General features: G+C 50.4%; 1 protein-coding gene across 3 annotated transcripts in view; it reads left to right on the top strand.

The window, feature by feature from the left end:
- The window catches only part of Rgs3 (regulator of G protein signaling 3), a 123,943-nt gene that overhangs the window by 11,508 nt on the left and 92,737 nt on the right, over positions 1-19,698 (top strand). For all 3 annotated transcript variants that reach the window (XM_028858017.2, XM_037202604.1, XM_028858024.2), the window contains exons 2-5: positions 10,746-10,796; positions 13,473-13,531; positions 14,514-14,608; positions 15,607-15,675. In XM_028858017.2, the coding sequence (XP_028713850.1) occupies positions 10,746-10,796; positions 13,473-13,531; positions 14,514-14,608; positions 15,607-15,675 (274 nt within the window). The remainder of the gene's footprint in view (positions 1-10,745; positions 10,797-13,472; positions 13,532-14,513; positions 14,609-15,606; positions 15,676-19,698) is intronic.

The following is a 19,698-nucleotide window of genomic DNA, read 5'->3' as shown; positions in this document are numbered from 1 at the left end:
TCTTTTTTATTGATTAACTTTCTTTTTGGCCAATTTGTTTTTTCTAGACAGAGTTTCTCTGTGCAACAGTCCTGGCTGTCCTGGAACTCACTCGGTAGATCAGGCTGGCCTCGAACTCACAGAGGTCCACCTGCCTCTGCCTCCAGAGTGCTGGGTTTGAAGGCGTGCGCCACCACGGCCTGGCTTTTTTTTTTTTTTTTTTTTTTTTTTTTTTAAATCTCCCTCCCACCTATCAATCCCACTCTACCATCCCTGTTCTTCCAGGTTCATAACTCTTGGTTTTGTGACTCACCTAGATAACCAGGGCCACCTGTGTGACCATTGGATTGGAACTGTCCATAGGAGCCTGGTGGGGCCACCAGTGGGTACAACTGCAGGCAATGACTTCCCTCTCCCTGAATCTGTCAGTAGCAAATAGTTCTTCAGTGAAGGGTGGGGTCTCCTGAGCAGGTCTTCCGTTTCTGCCTGACTGCTGAGGGGCCCATCTGTGTAGATCTGGTGCAGGCATCCACAGCTACTGTGAGCTCATGGTTGTAATGACGGTGTACTTCCCGGAAGATGGGTTTCACAGCCCTCCTCCCTGACTTCTGACTCTTATTTTCTTTCTGCCCTCTCCTCTGTAACGTTCTGTGAGCTGCAGAAAACAATTTTGTTTAAGGCCGGTCCTTCGTTTTCTTGATAACCATTGTGTCTGGGGAGAGTAGTTTTAATTTGCATTTTTCTGATGGCTAGGGATGGTGGACACTTTGAAAATATTTATGTACCATTTGTGTTTCTTCTTTGGAGAACTCCCAGTTCATTTCATTAGCCCGTTTATTGATTGGCAGGGATTTTTTTTTTTGGTATTTATTTTTTTCAGTTCTTTGTATATTCTAGATATTAATTATCATGATGAAGGATTTGAATAAGCATTTTCCCAAAGCTGATATACTGACAGTGAATAGCACGAGAAAAAAATGCTCAGTCACGTTAGCTGTTAGAAAAGTGTCAATCAAATTCGAGAGCTGGATCCGGTGGTCCAGTCCAGCTGCTTAGGAGGCTAAGTTGGGAGGATTGCAGGTTCAGGACCCACCTGAGCTCCATAATAAATTCAAACCCAGCAAGGGCTACTTAATGAGACCTTGTTCCCAGCTAAAAAGTAAAAAAAAAAACTTGGATGTAGCTTAGTGGTAAGCATTCGCTTTGCATGTACGAGTCCCAGGCTTTGATCTCTAATACGAAAAAATAAATAAAATAAGTTTCCCAAACCCTAAAGCCAAACAAGTCAAAAATGAGCAAGCAAAGGCATTAGGACAAAATAAAACAAGGAACAAATGAACATCCACCCCGGCAATGAGGCAGAACTGGGCTATAATAAAGAGAAATAATAAATGTTGAGATGATGAGGGGAAAAGTATATAAATGCTCATTCAGCTAGTAAACGAGTAACTGCACTAGTAACTGTTCAAAAATAGAATAATTAATAACTCCACAGTACTTAAAATAAATAACAAATATTATCAAATGAAAGGATAAAGAAAATGTGATATATCTACACAGTGGAATATTGTTGAGCCATAAGAAGGAATAAAAGGATGGATACATATTACAACATATAAATCTCAGAAGCATGATGGTAAGGGAAAAGAAACCAGTCACAAAGGCACACCTGTTGTAAGGTTCCATTTATACGAACTGTCAGAGTAGGCAAATCCCCTGAAATAGAAAGAGGATAATTGTTTGACAGGGCCTGAGGGAAGTGGGAAACTGAGAGAGATGGGTAATGAGTCTGGGATTCCTTCCAGGAGAGGGAAAAATATTCTAAGTAGACAGCAGAGCTTCGCTGCTCCATCGCATGGAATGTGTTAAAGAATGATACATTCCATGTAGAGCTTGACCATGCACATCCATGAAATAAAGAGTCCTCTTAGCTGAAACAAGAAACAAGAAAAAGGAAGCCTTAATGCCCAGTATGTCCTATTCTTACACAAGCCACCCATTATCGCTTCCACCACATTCAATTAGAAGTCACTATGTCCACTCCACAGTGGAAAGGACGAACTAGTCTCTACTTTTAAAAATGTATGTGTGTGTGTGTGTGTGGGCAGGCACACGTGAGAACAGGTGCCTGTAGAAGCCAGAAGAAGGTGGGGACCCCCTGGAGCTGGAGTCACATGGGACTGTGAGCTGCCCTGATGCGGGTGCTGGAAATGGAACTCAGATCCTCTGTAAGAGCAGTATGTGCTCTTAACCACCCAGCCGTCTCTCCAATTCTAGTCTCCATTTCTAGACAGGAGAGAACATCAAAGACCTTGTAGACAAACATTAAGCCAGCCACAGTGATGCCCTGGGTCTAACTGCCCACATGTCAACCACTTACTGCTTGTGCAGCCTGGATGTTCAACTTTTAGCCTGAACTTGCCTTTGGCTTCAAAGTAGTAACTATTGTATGGTGTTTCCACGAGGAGTGAACACATTGAGAAGCATCCAGTGAAGTTCTGAGTACCACGCGAATATCCGGCCAGTGTTGCCTGCCTTCTCCTACGGAGCTCTGAGCACTGGGGTGTCGTGTTGTGGCCTGTGGGATGTTGGATCTGAGCCTGGCAGGACTGATGGCTTTGCTAGCAATGTGGTCCAGTCAAGGTTGGATGTTGATGGAGGTAGATCAGAGATTGTAATTCACTGGCTTTCCAGGAAGAACTGAGAATCCCTTCATAATGACCCACAGGAACTGAACTCACCGGGAAACCTGGAAGCTAGTTTATGAGTTTGTGCTGAGTAGACTGGAAGACTCCTCTGGCTAGGGCAGTGTTTCCTGAAAGAAAAGCCGCTTGGGACATCACATCAGCACCAGATTCCACAGGAAGCAGAGTCACACAAAGCAGTGACCTAATCACAAGTCTTATCTCCACTCAGTAGCCCTGCTGCTTATGTCTTTAGCTCTCCTGCTGGGGAACTAGCCCTCCTACAACAGAAAGGAACTGGATGAGCCTGAAGGGTTCAATCCAGCAGACACTGGAACTCTCCAGGGTTAAGGACAGAAGCTGTGTGGCTCCCAGGCCCTGACACCGCCTGTGGTTTATCAGAGGACAGAAAGCAGAGCTGGTTAACATGCCTCATTCTCCCTGAGTCTGGACCAGGGCTCCTGTGTGGACCAGGTGGCTGACACAGGCAGAGAACTAGGAGCTGCAAGGCTCCTTCCTTGCTCACAGACAGTCCTCACAACTGGAGGGCGAATCTGTAAATGTCAGGAGTTGGTTGGGTCTATGTACACCCACCCCTAATGTACACTGATGTCGTCCTTTGCTGTGTGATATTTTGTTGGTGTTCTGATGAATAAAGCTTGTCTGGAGATCAGAGGGCAGAGTTAACCATAGAGGGCAGGCAGGCAGTGGTGGCTCACACCTTTAATCCTGGCACAATCGGGAGGTGGAGACAGGAATATAAAGCGGGTAGAGACAGGATCTCAGTCCCCCTTTTCCATCTGAGGATTCGTAGAGGTATGAAGTCTCTGGCGGCTGCTACTCTGCTTCTCTAATCTTTCAGGTTATCACCCCGATATTTGACTCCTGGCTTTTATTGATAAGACTAATTAGAATCTTGCATCAATCCTTCCTGTGGCTTTTAAAATGTGATAGTTCTCTCTCTTTCCCTCTCTCTGTATGTGTGTGTGTGTGTGTGTGTGTGTGTGTGTGTGTGTGTTTGTATAGATCTTCTTGTCCTGTGTCTGTGCACTTGCATACGTGAGTGCATGTACGTGGGGAGACCAGAAATCCATGTTAGGCATCGTCCTCTATCATTTTCCGCATTATTGCTCTTATTATTGTTGTCACTTTGACTCAGGGTCTTCCACTAAATCTGAAGCTCAATGATCTGTGTTTTTGTTTTGTTTTTGTTTGTTTTTTTCGAGACAGGGTTTCTCTGTGTAGCTTTGCGCCTTTCCTGGAACTCACTTTGTAGACCAGGCTGGCCTTGAACTCACAGAGATCCACCTGCCTCTTGCCTCCTGAGTGCTGGGTCAATGATCTGTCTAGGCTGGCCAGCAAGCATCTATCAGTCTGTCTCTCCAGTACTGTGATCACAGATGCACACAGCCATGCACACCCACCTGTAAATCCTCTAAATCCTCCTTCCCCGTCCCAGGAGCTGAGGACTGAACCCAGGGCCTGTTACCTCCTGGGTAAACCCTCTGCTACTGGGTCAGATGCCCACCCCACCCCCTTTTTATGTGGGTGCTGGGGTTGTAAACTCAGGTGCCCATGCTTGTGTCATAAGAGCTTTGCCAACTGAACCATCCCTCAAGCTCTTAGGACAGTTCTCAAGTGAGCAGTTGGTGTGGGGGGTAAATTGTTTTGGGATGACTGTTGCTTTACATGAACCTTATAGATGTATTCTTGACATACCCCAGCGTGGCATGGGCTGTCTTGAAGACATGTGTCTGCTGACCCTGGAGTCCAGCAAGGGGGTGCAGCCCACATCTAGCTCTTTTCTGAGTCCGTCTCTCTGACCTGGATCCTGAGAGAGCTTGTCTCCCCGTGGTTCTCTGCTGAGCAATGCCTGCAGGACAGAATTTCTTTGGCTGCTTTCTTCATGTGGTGTACAGTGAGCCTGTACCCCTCAGCCCTGTGCTTAGCAGAGCTGGGGTTTGTTGCCCTCTCCAAACCTTTAAAACTTACTCCTTCAGCATCATCCCTGGCCTATGGGGGTCCTGGCTGTTGTTGCTTTGGCTCTGGGCCCTGGGTCCCTGGCACATCCTTACAGGTTCTTTGAACACCCATTACAGGGATCCTTTGCACATAGAAAAGATGTCCAACTACAGTCCTGTGGTACAGCAACAGCCCTTTCTAACCCTCCACTCCCCCGTGTGCCCACGCGACCCTTGAGGTGATGACTTCAGGTCCTTAGCCTCAACACTCCAAGGCCCTTGGCACTCTCCCAGGCCACACTCTGAGTGCGGAGGGAGGAAGCAGGACTATTGTAAAGGACAAAAATGAAGAGAGGGAGATATCTTGCTTGTTTTTTGTTGTTTGTTCGTTTGATTGTTTTTTCAGATCAGCTCAAGACTCAGGATTCATCCTGTCTTCTCTTTCCCCAGTGGTTCATTGCTTTAGATGTTTCTTGGAATCTGTCATCTCCTTGGCGCCCTTTTGGCTTCCTTCATTTTTACTGAATTTTTATGTATCGTTGTTGTTGTGTGTGATGTGTGCACAGAATGTGGGTGCACGAGTGCCGTGGCGTGGGAATGGCCGTCAGAGATGACGCGTGGAAGCTGGTTCTTCCCTTCGACCATAGGCTCCGGGTGTCAAGCTCAGGTAGGGAGTCAGGCTTGTGCAGACAGCGCTTCTCCTGCTGACCTGTCTAGCCAGCACTTTTTGGCGTCTTTTTGGTTTTGTTTTTGAGACAAGGTCTCTGTATGTACTCCTATCTGTCCTGGAACTCTCTCTAGACCAGGCTGGCTTCGAACTCAGAGATCCACCTGCCTCTCCTCCCAGGTGCTGGGATTAAAAAGTCTGCGCCACCACACCTGCTCACCTTCTCTTGGCTTCTTGAGTAAAGCTGTGGCACTTTGTCCTGGGATGGCAGAGGAGGTGCCTGCTGGGGTTGTGGGTTCCAACAGACTGCTTCCGTGGGAAGGAGTGCTGAGTTGGCCCAAGTTTTGGCCTCCAGTCCTGGCTCTGAGGATACCCTGGATCCTCTGGGTCCAAGCTACTGTCTGCTGGCTACCAATGAGGAGCTTGGGCAACATGACTTCAGGGGTCCTGAGTGTTGGACATTTGATAGAAGAGGCTGGTGGGGAAGACAGGGGAGACAGATATAGCCTAATCTTGATCTAATCCTCAACTATGAGCCTGGGTGGCCTGACCAGGAGCCTGGAGCCTGGCTGTTTGTCTTGGTCTCTGCTACTACATGGGAAAGGGCCCTAAGGCCCTCTGAGTACATGCCCTTGGCAGATCTTACAGACTCATCAGAACTCTGAGCCAGTCTTTGACCTAGAAGGTGGTGTTCAACATGTGGGTCTTGACCCCCGAAGCAAACCTCCATCTCCAAAAAATATTTACAATTCATCGAAGTAGCAAAATTACAGTTACGAAGTAGCAACAAAAATAATGTTATGGTTGGGGGTCACCACCACATAAGGAACTGTATTAAAGGGTCGCAGCATCAGGAAGGTTGAGAAACACTGGCCTAGGACCGTTCTCTACTTCATCTCCAGCTTTGGCCTGGCCTGTACCCCTGTCCACACTACCAGGCTGGGAGCCTGCTACAGACAGAAACCTGTGTGTTCAGATCTGCCCTCTGACTCTCAGGTCTGCTCAACAGAACCGATGGCCATTTGTGTATGGGGGTATGTCTCCATTTCTGGGAAGGGCTATTGTTAGGTATTGTACAGTATAGCAGTTCCAAGGGCTTTGCAAATTGGAACATGTCTGGGCCAGAGCTGACTTTGCCCTGGCAGTGATTTACGAAACAAACAAGCAACATATCATGCTAAACCTAGATGCCACTGGGTTGGGGAGCTCTGACCCATGACCGCTGGCCACATCTGTTTCAAACCTTCCTTTCCCACCCCACCCTGCAGCAGGCGCTGGATCTGCAGCAGATTTCTAGGCACTAGGGAGCCCAAGAGTGGCAATTTCAGGGACCTTGAGGTAATTGTCCTTCAGGTTCCCATGCATCCTTTCATCCCGGGACCTCATCACCCACCTGTATCATCTGATCACAGCCTGGAGCGCATTTTCACCCCATCATTAGCCTTGCCTTTAAGCCATGGACACTGTGGTCCTGGGAGAGAAGTGGGCAGTTGGATCTGGAACTAGTATGGGCTTCCTGGGCTTCTGAGGCCTGCAACCTGGTCAGGAGAGCAGTAAGAATTCTGAGGGGCAGAAGGCTGGAGTCTGAATAGCTTGTGGATTGCACCAGTGTGAGAATCAAGGCATTCCAGGTGACTGTGGTTGGGGACCTCACGAAGAATTTTGAAACACAAGACTCCCTTCTTTTTGTCATCCAAAGGCTGCTTGTCTTCTAATCAGTAATGAGCCCAAGCCTCAGGCGCCAGCCCCCACGGAGGGCACCCACAGAGAACGGACACCTGGGATAGTGACAGGACGACTCACTATGCCTGAGGAATGGCTGAAGGACTCTGGACATCAGGTCTAGAGGAGACAGCCCACAGCTGGCAGGACCAAATCAGGTCAATGAAAGTTACCAACAGCCTGTTTAGATGGAGCATTAGTTATCAAAAGAGAAAGTACTCTTGTTACAGGAAGTGAACTCCCCTTACTGGAGGTGACAGAGCTGAGGGAGGGGATTACTAGGCAGCAGTCATATGTGGGGCAAGTACAGGAGCCTAGCCCTGCTCTTCTGGCCTCTCAGCTTATGTCCCTGGGTAGGGGGAGTCTTGTGGCTGCCAGAGGCTATAGGGAGACCACTGGATTCAGAGAATTTTTGATAGGTCTGGGGAGTGATGGGTATGGCTGTCTATGAGGATGACTTGAGGGGTTTTTGTTTGTTTGCTTGGTTGGTTTTTAATTCTCCCAATCTCCCCCCACCCCGTGTGTGTGTGTGTGTGTGTGTGTGTTTGTGTGTGTGTGTGTGTGTTTATGTACACAAGTGTGAGAGTAAATGTGCCAAGACACACATGTAGAGGTCCAAAGACAACCTTGGATGTTGGTCCTTGATTGCACTTGGCTTGAACATGGTCTCTTGTGCTGGCTAGTTTTATGTCAACTTGACACAAGCTATAGTCATCTGAGAGGAAGGAACCTCAACTGAGAAAATGCCTCCATAAGATTGGGTTGCAGGAGATCCACAGCCAAACACCAGGCAGAGCTCCAGGAGTCCAGTCGGAGAGAGAAGAGGGACTCTATGAGCAAGTGCATCAGGATCATGATGGGGAAACCTGCAGAGACGACCAAACCAAACTAGTGGGAACTCATGAAAGTTGGATCAATGGCTGTGGAGCCTGCATGAGACTGAACCAGGCCCTATGTATGGCCAGACAGTTGTGTAGCTTGATCTGCTTGGGGGGCTCCCTGGTGGTAGAATCAGAATCCATCCCTAGTACATGAGGGGGCTTTTTGGAGCCCACTGCCTATGATGGGACACCTCCTGCAGCCTTGGGGCAGGGGGAAGGGCTTGGACTTGCCTCTACTGGATGTGCCTCCCCATGGGAGGCCTTGCCTTCTTGTGGAAAGGAATGGGGGGTTGGTTGGGGGAAGGCTAGGGGGCAGGAGGAGGGAAGAGGGGGATTTCTGATTGGTGTGTAAAATGAAAAAAAATTTTTTCTTAATAAAAAAAGATTGGGCTGCAGGCAAGTTTGTAGGGGATTTTCTTTGTTCTTTTCTTTCTTTCCTTTTTTTTTTTTTTTTTTTTTTTTTTTTTTTCCCTGAGACAGGGTTTCTCTGCGTAGCTTTGGTGCCTGTCCTGGATTTTGCTCTATAGATCAGGCTGGCCTCGAAATCACAGAGATCCGCCTGGCTCTGCCTCTGGAGTGCTGGGATTAAAGGCACACATTTTCTTAATTAATGATTGATAGGGAAGGGACAGCCCATTGTGGGTGGGGTCACCCCTGGGCTGGTAGTCTAGAGTTCTATAAGAAAGCAGGCTGAGGTGCTGGGCAGTGGTAGCACATGCCTTTAATCCCAGCACTCAGGAGGCAGAGCCAAGTAGATCTCTGAGTTCTTGCCTGGTCTACAAAGTGAGCTCCAGGACAGGCACCAAAACGACACAGAGAAACCCTATCTCAAAAAACAAACAAAACAAAACAAAACAAAAAGCAGGCTGAGAAAGCCATAGGGAGCAAGCAAGCCAGTAAGCAGCACCCCTCCATGGCCTCTGTATCAGCTCCAGACTCCTGCACTGATTTCGTTCAATGATGAACTGCATATGGAACTGTAAGCCAAATAAACCGTTTCCCCCACAACTTGGTTTTGGTCATGGTGTTTCGTCACAGCAATGGTAACCCTAACTAAGACGTTTGATGTCTTCCAGTGCATACACCAGCCTCGTTGGCCCTCAGGCTTCTGGGGATTCTGTCTCCACCTCCTCCCTCTCATAGGAATACGGTGATCACTGATGCACCACTGTGCCAGGCTTTACGTGGGTTCTTCGGGTCTGAACTCAAGTTCTCACACTTGCACATAAGCGCTTTGCCCAGTGACCCATTTCCCCCTCTTAACCTGAAGCCTCGCTTTATTTTCCTTTTATTTAAATAAAAATGGGAGGAGGGGCTAGAGAGATGGCTCAGTGGTTAAGAGCACTGGTTGTTGTTCTTCCAGAGGACCCAGGTTCAGTTCCCAGCACCCACATGGCAGCTCACAACTGTCTGTAACTCCAGCTCTAGGGGACCTGGTACTTTCACACCGGTGCACAAAAAATAAAGTTAAATAAATTGTTTTTTTAAAAAATGAGAGAAGGTAGAAACAAACAACCACCCAACTCAGGTCTCCATTTTTCACCTGCTTCCCATCCCAGATCCATTATCATCTTTCCATCTTTCCCTTCCCCTCTTTGGTGTCTTCCTTCCTTCCTTCCTTCCTCCCTCCCTCCCTCCCTCCCTCTCTTTCTCTCTCTTCCTGGTGCTGGAAGTTGAACTCAGGACCTTACATGTGTGCTAGGTGAACACTGTAGCACTGAGCTACATGATCCTTGTGTGTGTGTGTGTGTGTGTGTGTGTGTGTGTGTGTGCGCGTGCGCGCGTGCGTGCGTGCGTGCGTGTGTGTGTGTGTGTGTGTGTGTGTGTGTGTGACAGGATCTTGCTGTGTAGCCAGGGATGACCTTGAACTGGAGATCCTCCTGCCTCTACCTCCTGAGCGTTGCAGTTTTAGTTATGAAAATCTTGTTGTTCATGGATGCATTTATATCGTGAAAACAGCAAGAGTTGGAAAACAACATAAACTGGAATTCTTAACTACTTCCATCCAACTCCCATTGTCTTTCCTCCAGACAATTCTGTTTTGAATTTGGTATCCTTTTTAATGTTCATGCACACACACACCAGGTGTTTTGCTTTCCCCCTTTGAAAACTTGTTGGGGCTGGAGCGATGGTTCGTTGGTTGAGAGCACTTGCTGTTTTTTCAGAAGTCCTGGGTTCAGTTCCCAGCACCCACATGGTGTCTCGTAACCATCCCTAACTCTAGTTCCAGGGGGTCAGATGCCCTTTTCTGACCTCTGGGGCCACCAGACAGGTACAAGAAGCACAGATATACATGTAGGCAAAACACTCACACACATAAAGTAATCTAAAAAACAAAAAACCTTGTCAATAATATCCCCATGCCAGGCCACATAGAACCATACCATCTCCCAGTACAGCTATAGATGATTTTATAGGCAGCACCTCAAGTTTCCATGTTTCCTTTTATTCAGCAGCCTATGTGCATTTATGGGAGGTTTGTCCTGGTAGGCAGGCACCCGACTGAAGGGTACGCACATATAAATTCCAGTGTATATTACCAGCAAAGGCAGTTGGCCCTCTTTGTGGCAGGATATACCAGTGTCTTTGCCAATATGGACACTGTCCACTGTCTGCCTGGGCTGCCTCCCTGTGCAGGGATGAGTTCCTCATCACCAGAATGGCATCTGTTGGGCTGGAACCACTGCAGAAGGCTTTCCTGATGGGGAGAGGAGGCAGAACCAGGTGGCTTCAGAGGCCCCTTCCAATCCTTTTGGATGGCTTCACGTGAATACAGGGCGGCTCCTTTACCACCATTATTAGTTTCCCCAACCTGGAGCCGAGGTCAAGGTGTTTCTTTTATTGTTCTTAGGTCAGCTGAAGCTGTCCATTGATGCCCAGGATCGGGTTCTGCTGCTGCACAGTGAGTATGGCTATGTGCAGGTTAACCCAGGGAGGGGAGGGATGGTCTCCTCCTGCCCGGAGCTGGACAGGGCATGGTGTCACTATGGTATCTTTCCTTTTCCTACAGCATTGTGCCATGTGTCGGCTGACACAGTGGGTGCTCACTTGGGACACTTTCTGTAGACCCAGCGTCTGTCCTCACGCTGAGGTCTGGAGTCTGTCTACCAGACCCGTTTTCCCAGCAGGCCGCAGCTGTCTCTAGACATCTCAAAGTTATACTTGGGCCAGACACAGCGGGGACTGCGGAAAAGCCTTCCTAGCCTCCCTGCTGCCTTTTTTTTTTTTTTTTAATCCTCATTATTTTGTTTATTCACACAATGATGGGCAGCACAGTGTTATGGTTAAGGTCATAGCCTTTGGAGCCAAGCCACTAGAAGCTGAGTCCTGGTTCTGATGCTTTGCTTTCTAAGTAAACTTGAGCAAGCTCCGTTTTCCCGTCACACAGTGGTGGTAATAACAACCCTCTCGCTCCCGGGTTGTTTCGAGGATTAAACCAGTTATATTGTGTAAAGCACCCAGCTCACAGCAGAGGTGTCTAGTGAGATAAGAGGGAAAGCCATAAACGGCAAAGTTAGCGGTCGAGCATTTGCCTCTGTGCTAGGGCCTGTGGGCACCAGGGAGAAGTGCTTCCCTGTGTCTAAGTGGCGTTGTGGGTTGCCAGGGAGGAGGTGACTTGCCCACTTCATCCCTTTGTTCTTCTTTCCACCCGGTGTATGAGTATTGCCAAGCTTCTGTTGTGGCCCTTGACGTCTGGACTTTTCAGCTTAGCGTGGAAGGCCCTACCTGCCTCTCTAGGCTTCCCGGCTCTTGCTGTGTAAGATCCCCTCCGTCCCATTCTATCTACCACGGGCTTCCCGGCTCTTGCTGTGTAAGATCCCCTCCGTCCCATTCTATCTACCACGGGCCCGGCTCCTCAGGACTGCACCCTGCTTGGCACGGGGGAGCTACGTGTCTGCAATAACCTTCCTCCTTTGTTGAATTCGAACCTTTCCTTCCTCTGATTTTGCAAGAACTGAGCCGACCCAGGACATCGGTGAGCCTCAGGAAGGAAGGCTGGGTTTGCTCCCCGCCAGGAGTGACCCCCTGGTCCTTACCCACTTCCGGGGCTGTTTGTTGCTCCCTGCTTGGGGTCCTCATCGTAGCCTGGCCAAACTGTGCCACCATGAGTTTGGTCTCTCGACCATGATGGTTTTGGGGTGAGGGTGTGGTCAGGGCTACCTTACTGCCGCTGGTTGTCAGGAAGACCCAGGAGGTCACCAGGCCTGGATCCTCCCCAGGAAAGCCACACCCTGCAGGGGAAGACTATACTCTCGGGGAACGGTAGCTAGGATACAGAACAGAGAACAGCAGGCGCCTGAGGTCCTTTGCGCCTGGCCTTAAGGGGCCCAATGTGAAGTTCCCAAGGACCAAAGGAGGGGTGTTCCGGGCCTGCCAGGGTCTCTCTCCAGCTGAGCAAACAGTTCTTGCCGAACGCATCTTGGCCCCTGCCACACGTTTGTCCTGTGTAGTTTGCTTTGGCTCCCCCCCAGCCCCAGCCCTTCATCCCTTCCAGCCTGGCTTCCCAGGCCTCCTGCCCCAGACTCCGGGGCTCTGTGCGAGCCAAAGCCAGGCCCCGACCAAACCAAACACAAAAGAAAATGAGAGATGTGGGTTCTGTTAGGCCTATTACCTGATTGCTGTGGGCTCGGGTAAGAGAGCAATTCTCAGCCCTTAACCTATTATTCCTGTCTGTCTACCTTTATTATCATTATTATTTATTTATTTATTTTCTGCTTTGTTGACAGTGATTGAATCACGGGCTTCATACATACTAGGCAAACACTCTAGTAACTGAGCCACGCCCCAGCCCTTATTCATTCTTTTCAGTTAGCAAACATTTTGTAGAACTGTGTCTTATTGGTCAGGCAGTCTCCTGAGCACTTTAGAAACATTCGTTTATTTTAAAAGTACAAGTGTCATGTGAGTGAATATCATCACTAACTCTTGGAGAAATGGAGCACTCAGTCTGAGAAAGTCCAGGTTTCTTGCTCTATCTAGTACACACGGCTGGTGAGTGGTGCAGCTGCCTTCACGGACGGCCTGCCTGCCTGCCTCTGGACTGCGAGCTTGGGGCCCGTTCTGTGACACTGCCCACAGCATGGTACAGTGTGCCATGCAGCTTGGGCCCCGTTCCCGGAGGCTGTCCTGAAAGGTAGAGAGAGCCCTGGACTGGGAATCGGGAGACATAGGTTCTGATCAAACTGCCATTCCCATTGCTCTGTGATTCTACACGAGATTCTGTGATTCTTGTATCTTTGGCTCCTCCTGGCAGCCACATTCCCCCCACTCAGTGATGGCTTGGACTGAATGCATTCTAAGTTCCCCTCTGGCTATAAGACCCGGGGAAAGGAATGCACTCCATTCTATAACATGGTGGGGGTGCTGCCAGAGCAGGGGTGGGGGGGTGGCAATACACTAGGCAGAGGTGGAGTAACAACCGTTAGTTAGCATGTCCACCAAGAGACCAGGATGAAGGGTCAGAGTCCTACTGCCCAGGGATATACTTTGTATTTCCACATCCTTCCGTCAGGGAGTGTATGCCTGCGCCATGTACATATCCTCACTCACTCACCGTAACCTTGCCATTCTCTCCTAGTTATAGAAGGCAAAGGCCTGATGAGCAGAGAGCCTGGCGTCTGTGATCCCTACGTGAAGGTATCTGATACAACTAGAGGCTGGTGTGAGGTACTGAGGAGCCATGTCTCTGAGTAGAGTCTCAAGGTCCTGGCACACCTGTGGGTTTGGGGCCTGGGTCGGTGGCTACCACCTCATTTGCTGGGTCTCTGGTCATTTATGAGGCCCTACGCTGGCCTAGACCCTTGCTTTTTGACCGGCTTGTTCGCTAGGGCTTTAGACAAGAGCTAGACTCTTACGGGTGATCTTGGCGATCCACATAGTGGCCTCTGTGACCATGCTGGTGACTGACACACAAGCTTTCTTGTGGGCAGCAGCGTCTTCGTCCCCTTTCCTGCCAAAATGAGGCAGAACCTAGTCAAACTTGGGCAGGAGAGTGGAAGGGGTGTCTCTGAGGGCCGCCAGGTCTTTCTGGGTTAGACCCTTGCAGTGAATACAGAGGACCACGGGGATGAAGGATACAGGACGCCAAAGGCCAGGGACATCCCAGAGTGTGGCAGCCAAGATGCCAGGTGCAGGCCTGATGCTCTCTTCCCTTTACTTTTGAAGTCCTTCCTGCCAAGAGCCGGAGAAAGGCCTGACAGGAATAGGCCGGCTGCCTGAGGCAGGGGAAAGGAGTCCTGGAGTGAAAGCATGGCCTTGAGACTTCCTGGGGAGGGAACAGAATGCCCAGGGGCTTCTGCAGGACTTGGAAAGGAGGAGGCCTTTGGCTTTGGGGAAACCGTTCTTGGTTGGAGGAAGAGCAGAGATGATACAGTTGTACCCTGTCTCCGCAGATCCATAGCTGCCTTCTTGGGACCCCCACCATGGCTCCCTGTCCTGGTGGCCATCCCACTGGCCCCAGGCTCCTTGTTTGTGATGGGGACTCGGCTCTGGTCCTCTTCACAGGCTGCTTTGGAAAACCTTGGGAAGCTTGTAGTTTGGAGCCATGCAGAGCTGGCTGCGGGGCTTAGGTGATGATGTGGCTCTGCGATGGCCTAACCTTTTCACTTTCTCACTCGAGATCTCTTTGATCCCGGAAGATAACCAGCAATGTTCCCAGAAGACGCAGACCATTCCAGACTGCAGAGACCCGGCGTTCCACGAGCACTTCTTTTTGTAAGCGTCAGGAGCAGCTCAGCCCCCAAGGGGAGAGGCAGGCCGGGAGGTTTTTGTCTGGAAAGATCTCTGTTTGCCAGATCTAGACACAGATCTAAGCAGAAAAACAGCGGCTTCTGAAGGATGCCTTTGTGTCCTCCCTCCCCCCGGTGTCCTTGCATCCCTGGCCGGGGCCCAGCGGTAAGGCATGCAGCAATAACATCACTTGGCCCGTTCTCCTAACTACAGTCACTAGGGCTGGCAGCCCCCTGAAAAGCAGCCAGTTTCCCTCTGGCCAAGTTTTCATCTCCAACAGAAGGAATTTTCCGCGCTGAGGGGCGCTGTTACCTGCTCGTCCCCCCCCACTTTTTTTTATTTAAACTCATTAACCTCCCTGAGCCCCAGCTTCCTCGTTTGTAGAATGGAGTTAATAATAGTTCCCCCCCCTCCCCGGGGGAGCTGGGGACTCTTAACTGGGACATGGGGCAGCGCCCATCAGAGTGGGAGCTGCTGCTGCTGCTGTTGTTATTACTGTTACTTCTTTCCCCCGTCTCTGGGCACTCTGGGGCCCATGGGAAGGTCATGGACGTTTAGTCTTTTCCTGTTAGTGAGAAGGAATCATAATATTTTGGTTTTCTCCTCACTTCATGACATAATTTTGCATCTTATGCAAAACTGGACAATACGGGTGAACAGAAAGGAGAAAACAGAAAATCTTCAGAGCCCTCCTGCTCACACAAATAGCCTCGCTGCATTTCTTGTCCGAGCCCTTGGTTCATGGGGGCGTGTACCTCTGTGTATGTTTATAAGACAGGATTGTTTCATGATGGTGAGTCCCAGCCCCCTTTTAGTCCTTAACAATATAGTATACACACTGTTGTGCACGTGAGGCCTCCTCTCCCACACTATAGCTCTCTATGTAGCCGTTTGTAGATTCCTTCTCAACTGTTGTCATCGTGGCCAGTTCTGTGCGCCTGGCCGAGAGCTGGGCCCTCCTAACGCTCTGCTTTGCTTCCTAGCCCTGTCCCAGAGGAGGGTGATCAGAAGCGTCTTCTGGTGACCGTGTGGAACAGGGCCAGTGAGACCAGGTGAGGGGACCTGCTGAGCTGGACCGAGAACCTTCCCTGGGTTTGGGGTGCCAGCATGCAGTGGGGGAGAAATGCCTTTGGGGTAAGTAAGTGGCAGTGACTATACAGAGTTGGAGAGGCGCCCCGAGACCCTATCACACGGAAGAGATGAACAAGGCGAGGCCAAGACGCCATGGTCACTGAATATGTGTGAGCTCTAGGTATCAACGAGGCAGGGCTTAAGCCTCCCCAGGGATGCCAACTGGCGTACACGAGACTCTGCTTTGAAGGTGCCCACTGTCCCAGGAAGGGACAGTAGGCATTGTCTGGAGATAAATTACAGTGTCGGCCTACCCATAAGCCAGTTCCGTGTGACTCTGTGCCCTGTTTTCCCTGGGCCTATTTTGCTCTGAATCACCACTGTACCCAGGACACACCTGTAATGAATACTAACCTCACAAAATAGAAAGGGATGAATGGAAAAGAGAGTAAGTGTGGGAAGGTGCCCGGGAGGGCTTCAGGATGGGAAAAGTGGAATTTTGAACCTGGGCAGAGAGGAGAGAAGGAAGGGGCATTCTGGGCCAGGCATGAGTCAGCGGAAAGCAATGAGGAAGCAGGGCTCGCGGTGGTGGCCTCAGACTGTCGTGAGGAGGCCTGGTTTAGGGGTGCAGAAGTTCTGCAGGGTGGGGCGGGGGATATCGACTCAGGCTGATCTCACAGGTGGTGGGAGGCAGAGGAGGCAGTCGTGGGTCTGAAAATGAGAGGCAGCTGTTATAGTGTGGGGCGGGGGTGCCGTAGGCAAGTGTGAGGACTGGCTGCTAAGGAAAGCCGACGATGCAAGGCCAGCTGGGCGGGAGCAGCGTGGGGTTCGCTCCACAAAGGCACTATAGGAACCTGGGAGACCTGGTCACCAGTAACACTGTCCAGCAGGCATAAAGTAGAGCTGAGTGGACTGAAATTCAGGGGCCCATGTGAGTGAAAATCAGCTCAGCTCTCCCGCCCAGCCTGGAAAATGTTCTGAGGTCGAATGCTTTTTGTGTATGCCTTGTGCTGGAGGTTGAACCCAGGGCCCTGTCCATACCAGGCAAACACTCTAGCATTGATCTGTGTCCCTAACTCCTGGATTCTTCTTGGAAGCATAAGTCCCAGTAGCTACTGTGGTCTTTTAGGGGTCCCATTCAACCTCGAGACCGAAGCGTCTTTGTTATGTTGCTCAAGGTACTACTCACCTCATCCATCCATTTCTTCATCGTCCGCTCAGCTGCTGCTTCCCGGCAGCCAACGTTCTAGGTGCTAGCACCCCTGCAGCTCTCTGGAAGGGAGTGAAAGAAAGAGACTTGAGGGTTTGGTTGGGGAAGGGGGCACCACACCGATAACAGGTGCCCCCCACTTGCGGGCGCTGAGCTGGGTCCGGCCAAGAATGCGTTATCTCGTGTGTGCAGGTTGTGCTCTTTCCAGAGTTGATGACCGAGCCTCAGGGAGACTAGACCTTGCTCAGGGTCACCCAAACGGTGAATAGTGGAGCTGGGAAGAGAAGACGGACAGTTGTATCTAAGTTCTGTCCTTGTCACTGTATTGCCTCCTGGCCCCAAAGGACAGAGTGGCGAGCGTGGGTTTGGGAAGGGAGGCAGCGTCTGAGGACTTACCAGTGTTTTGGGAGGATCAGGTGCAAAGTAGGCCTTCGACAGAGCCGAGATGGAGTTGGCGTAGGCCCAGCCAGGTGGACCCATAGGTCCTTTAGAGAAGGGTGTATCCTCTTTAGAGAAGGGTGGTCTTTTTTAGTGCCGGCGGTCCTCTGTCCCAGTTGGACATCAGAGTCTCCCAGGGCACCTGTGTAGAACACGGGTTCCCAGGCACCAGGTCAGATGGCTCAACCCACATCTCCATGAGCAGAACCTGGAGGTCTACACTTGTTTAAGGCCCCATGGTGAACTGAAGAAGCCAGTTTGGTGTTTGGGATGCTGTTTGGCCACTGGGGCCATACCTGAAGACCCTGGCAAGAGAGTGGCAGATAGGTGCTGTAGGTCTAAGATTCGGGAAGGTCTTTGGCAGGACAAGGTGAAAGAGAGAATTGATGGGAGCAGTATCTGAATGGGGTACTTAGCTGTGCGAACAGGAGGAAGGGGCAGATATGCCTCTTGGGTGGTTGGTGGTGTCACCAGCAGTGTGTGAAAGGGAAGGTGAGATGCTGGTGTCCAGAGCATCTCGGAGACAGCGGTGTCTGCTGGTGGTGCATGTATGGAATGGATGAGATGGACCACCCAGGACACTGGGTGTCAGGCCCTGGCTTTGAAGGCTCAGTAAACTGCATCAGAAGCCCCAACGGAGCCCGGAGGAGTGTCAGAGAGGCAGAGGGATACTCAGCAAGCTCCTGGTAGAGGGGAGGGCTGGAGTTCAGTCTTCCATGGGAAGCAGGCAGGCGGAGCTGCTGGGGGGGGGGAGCCGGCAATGCCGGTCACGTTTTTTGGAAGAGAAAGTAAAGCTGGGGAAAGTGAGTCAGTCCCCAGCGAGGCCGCCTGATCAGGGCCCTGTCTCCACCAGTTGCCTATTTTGGGAAAGTGAGATTTGTATTAAATAAAACACAGCCAGCCTCGTGGTCAGAGCCCCAGCCCTAAGCTCAAGAGGGCTGGGGCAGGCTCAGGCAGGCCTGCCTGCAGAGCAGATGGAGTCTGTCAGCACCACGCTGGCTGTTTGCAGCCTCCCAGCGCTCTTAGCCGGCTCTTCTTTATCGACCAGAGGAGGCCTCTGAGCTGGAGCAGGCAGACAGCAACTCGAGGAAACACAGGCTCTGCCAAATGCTCCCAAATCAAATTGTCTTTCTCTGAAGGACAGACATACAAGTTATCAATGTGAAAGACCATCATGGAAGGTGGGAGGCAAGTTTATTGAACCGTCCTCCCTCACAAAGCATTTCCCGTGCATTATCTCATTTAACGCAGGTTTGGAGGGGTGAGGATCACGATCGTCTGTCTCTTCAAAGGCCTATGAAGGCGTAAGACCTTGAGGTTATATAACGGCCGGTACTTAACAAGCATTTATTCTGCGTGAACATTAAGCCCATGGCATGCCTTATCTAATTTAATCCTCACTCTGCTCTTTTATGGGAGAGGAAACAGGCACAGAAAGGTTATATAACATGTCCAAAGTAACACAGCTGGAATGCAGGAAAAAAATCAGCAGCAGATCCAGGCAGTGAGAAAGCAAGTCCTTGCTTGTAGTCACACCGCAGTGAGCTGGCCCACCTCCTGCAGGTGACAAATGATGACTCCAAAGCCATTCTCCTTCGCTGCCAGTGGCTTGCTCCTCCAACCCTGAGATGTGTCAACACATGTAATGTGGCTTTGTATGAACCAGCCAGTCAAATGTGCAGTGGGCACATTCCGCCTCCTGTAGTCAGCAAGAAGGAAAGAGCCTCCTGGTGGTGACTGTCGATTCCTAATGGGGACGGGATGTACAGAGAAGTCCAGGTGGGGCTGGGGAGATGTTGGCTCCGTGGGTGAGAGCACTCGCTGTGCGAGCATGAGGACCTGAGTTCAAATCCTCAGCACCGACACAAGAAGCCAAGCGTGGCAGCACACAAGCCTGTCACCCCAGCACAGTGGTGGTCAGAGACACGAAGAGGAGTGGGTTTCTAGTTGCCTTCCTCGCTCTAGCTTCAGCGAGAGACCTTGTCCTGAGGGGATGAGGTGGCGATCCACAGAGCCGGGCACCTGACATGGTCCTCTGGCCGATGTGCGTATATACGCCTGTGCACAGACACCACCAATCACAGACACACAGCATCCTGGGGCGGAGCTATGGATGTCAGCGTATGTCAGCATCTTGGCAGGAGCTGAGGAGAACCACTGAGCCTGTGAAGGAGAACCACTTTCACTGGCTGGGCCACTGTGGGCCAGCCTTTCCTCAACTCCGGGCCTCAGTTTCTCTGTCCGTAAAATGCAGACATCTCTAAGGTGCCTTTTTTTTCAATTTCAAAGTTCTGTGAATATTAAAAATTATAGCTACCTTCATAAAATAGTTTGATAAGCTAAACTAAACAAACTA

Source organism: Peromyscus leucopus, chromosome 2 (assembly GCF_004664715.2).
Source record: "Peromyscus leucopus breed LL Stock chromosome 2, UCI_PerLeu_2.1, whole genome shotgun sequence".
NCBI lineage: Eukaryota > Metazoa > Chordata > Mammalia > Rodentia > Cricetidae > Peromyscus > Peromyscus leucopus.
This window is presented reverse-complemented; position numbering and strand designations above follow the sequence as displayed.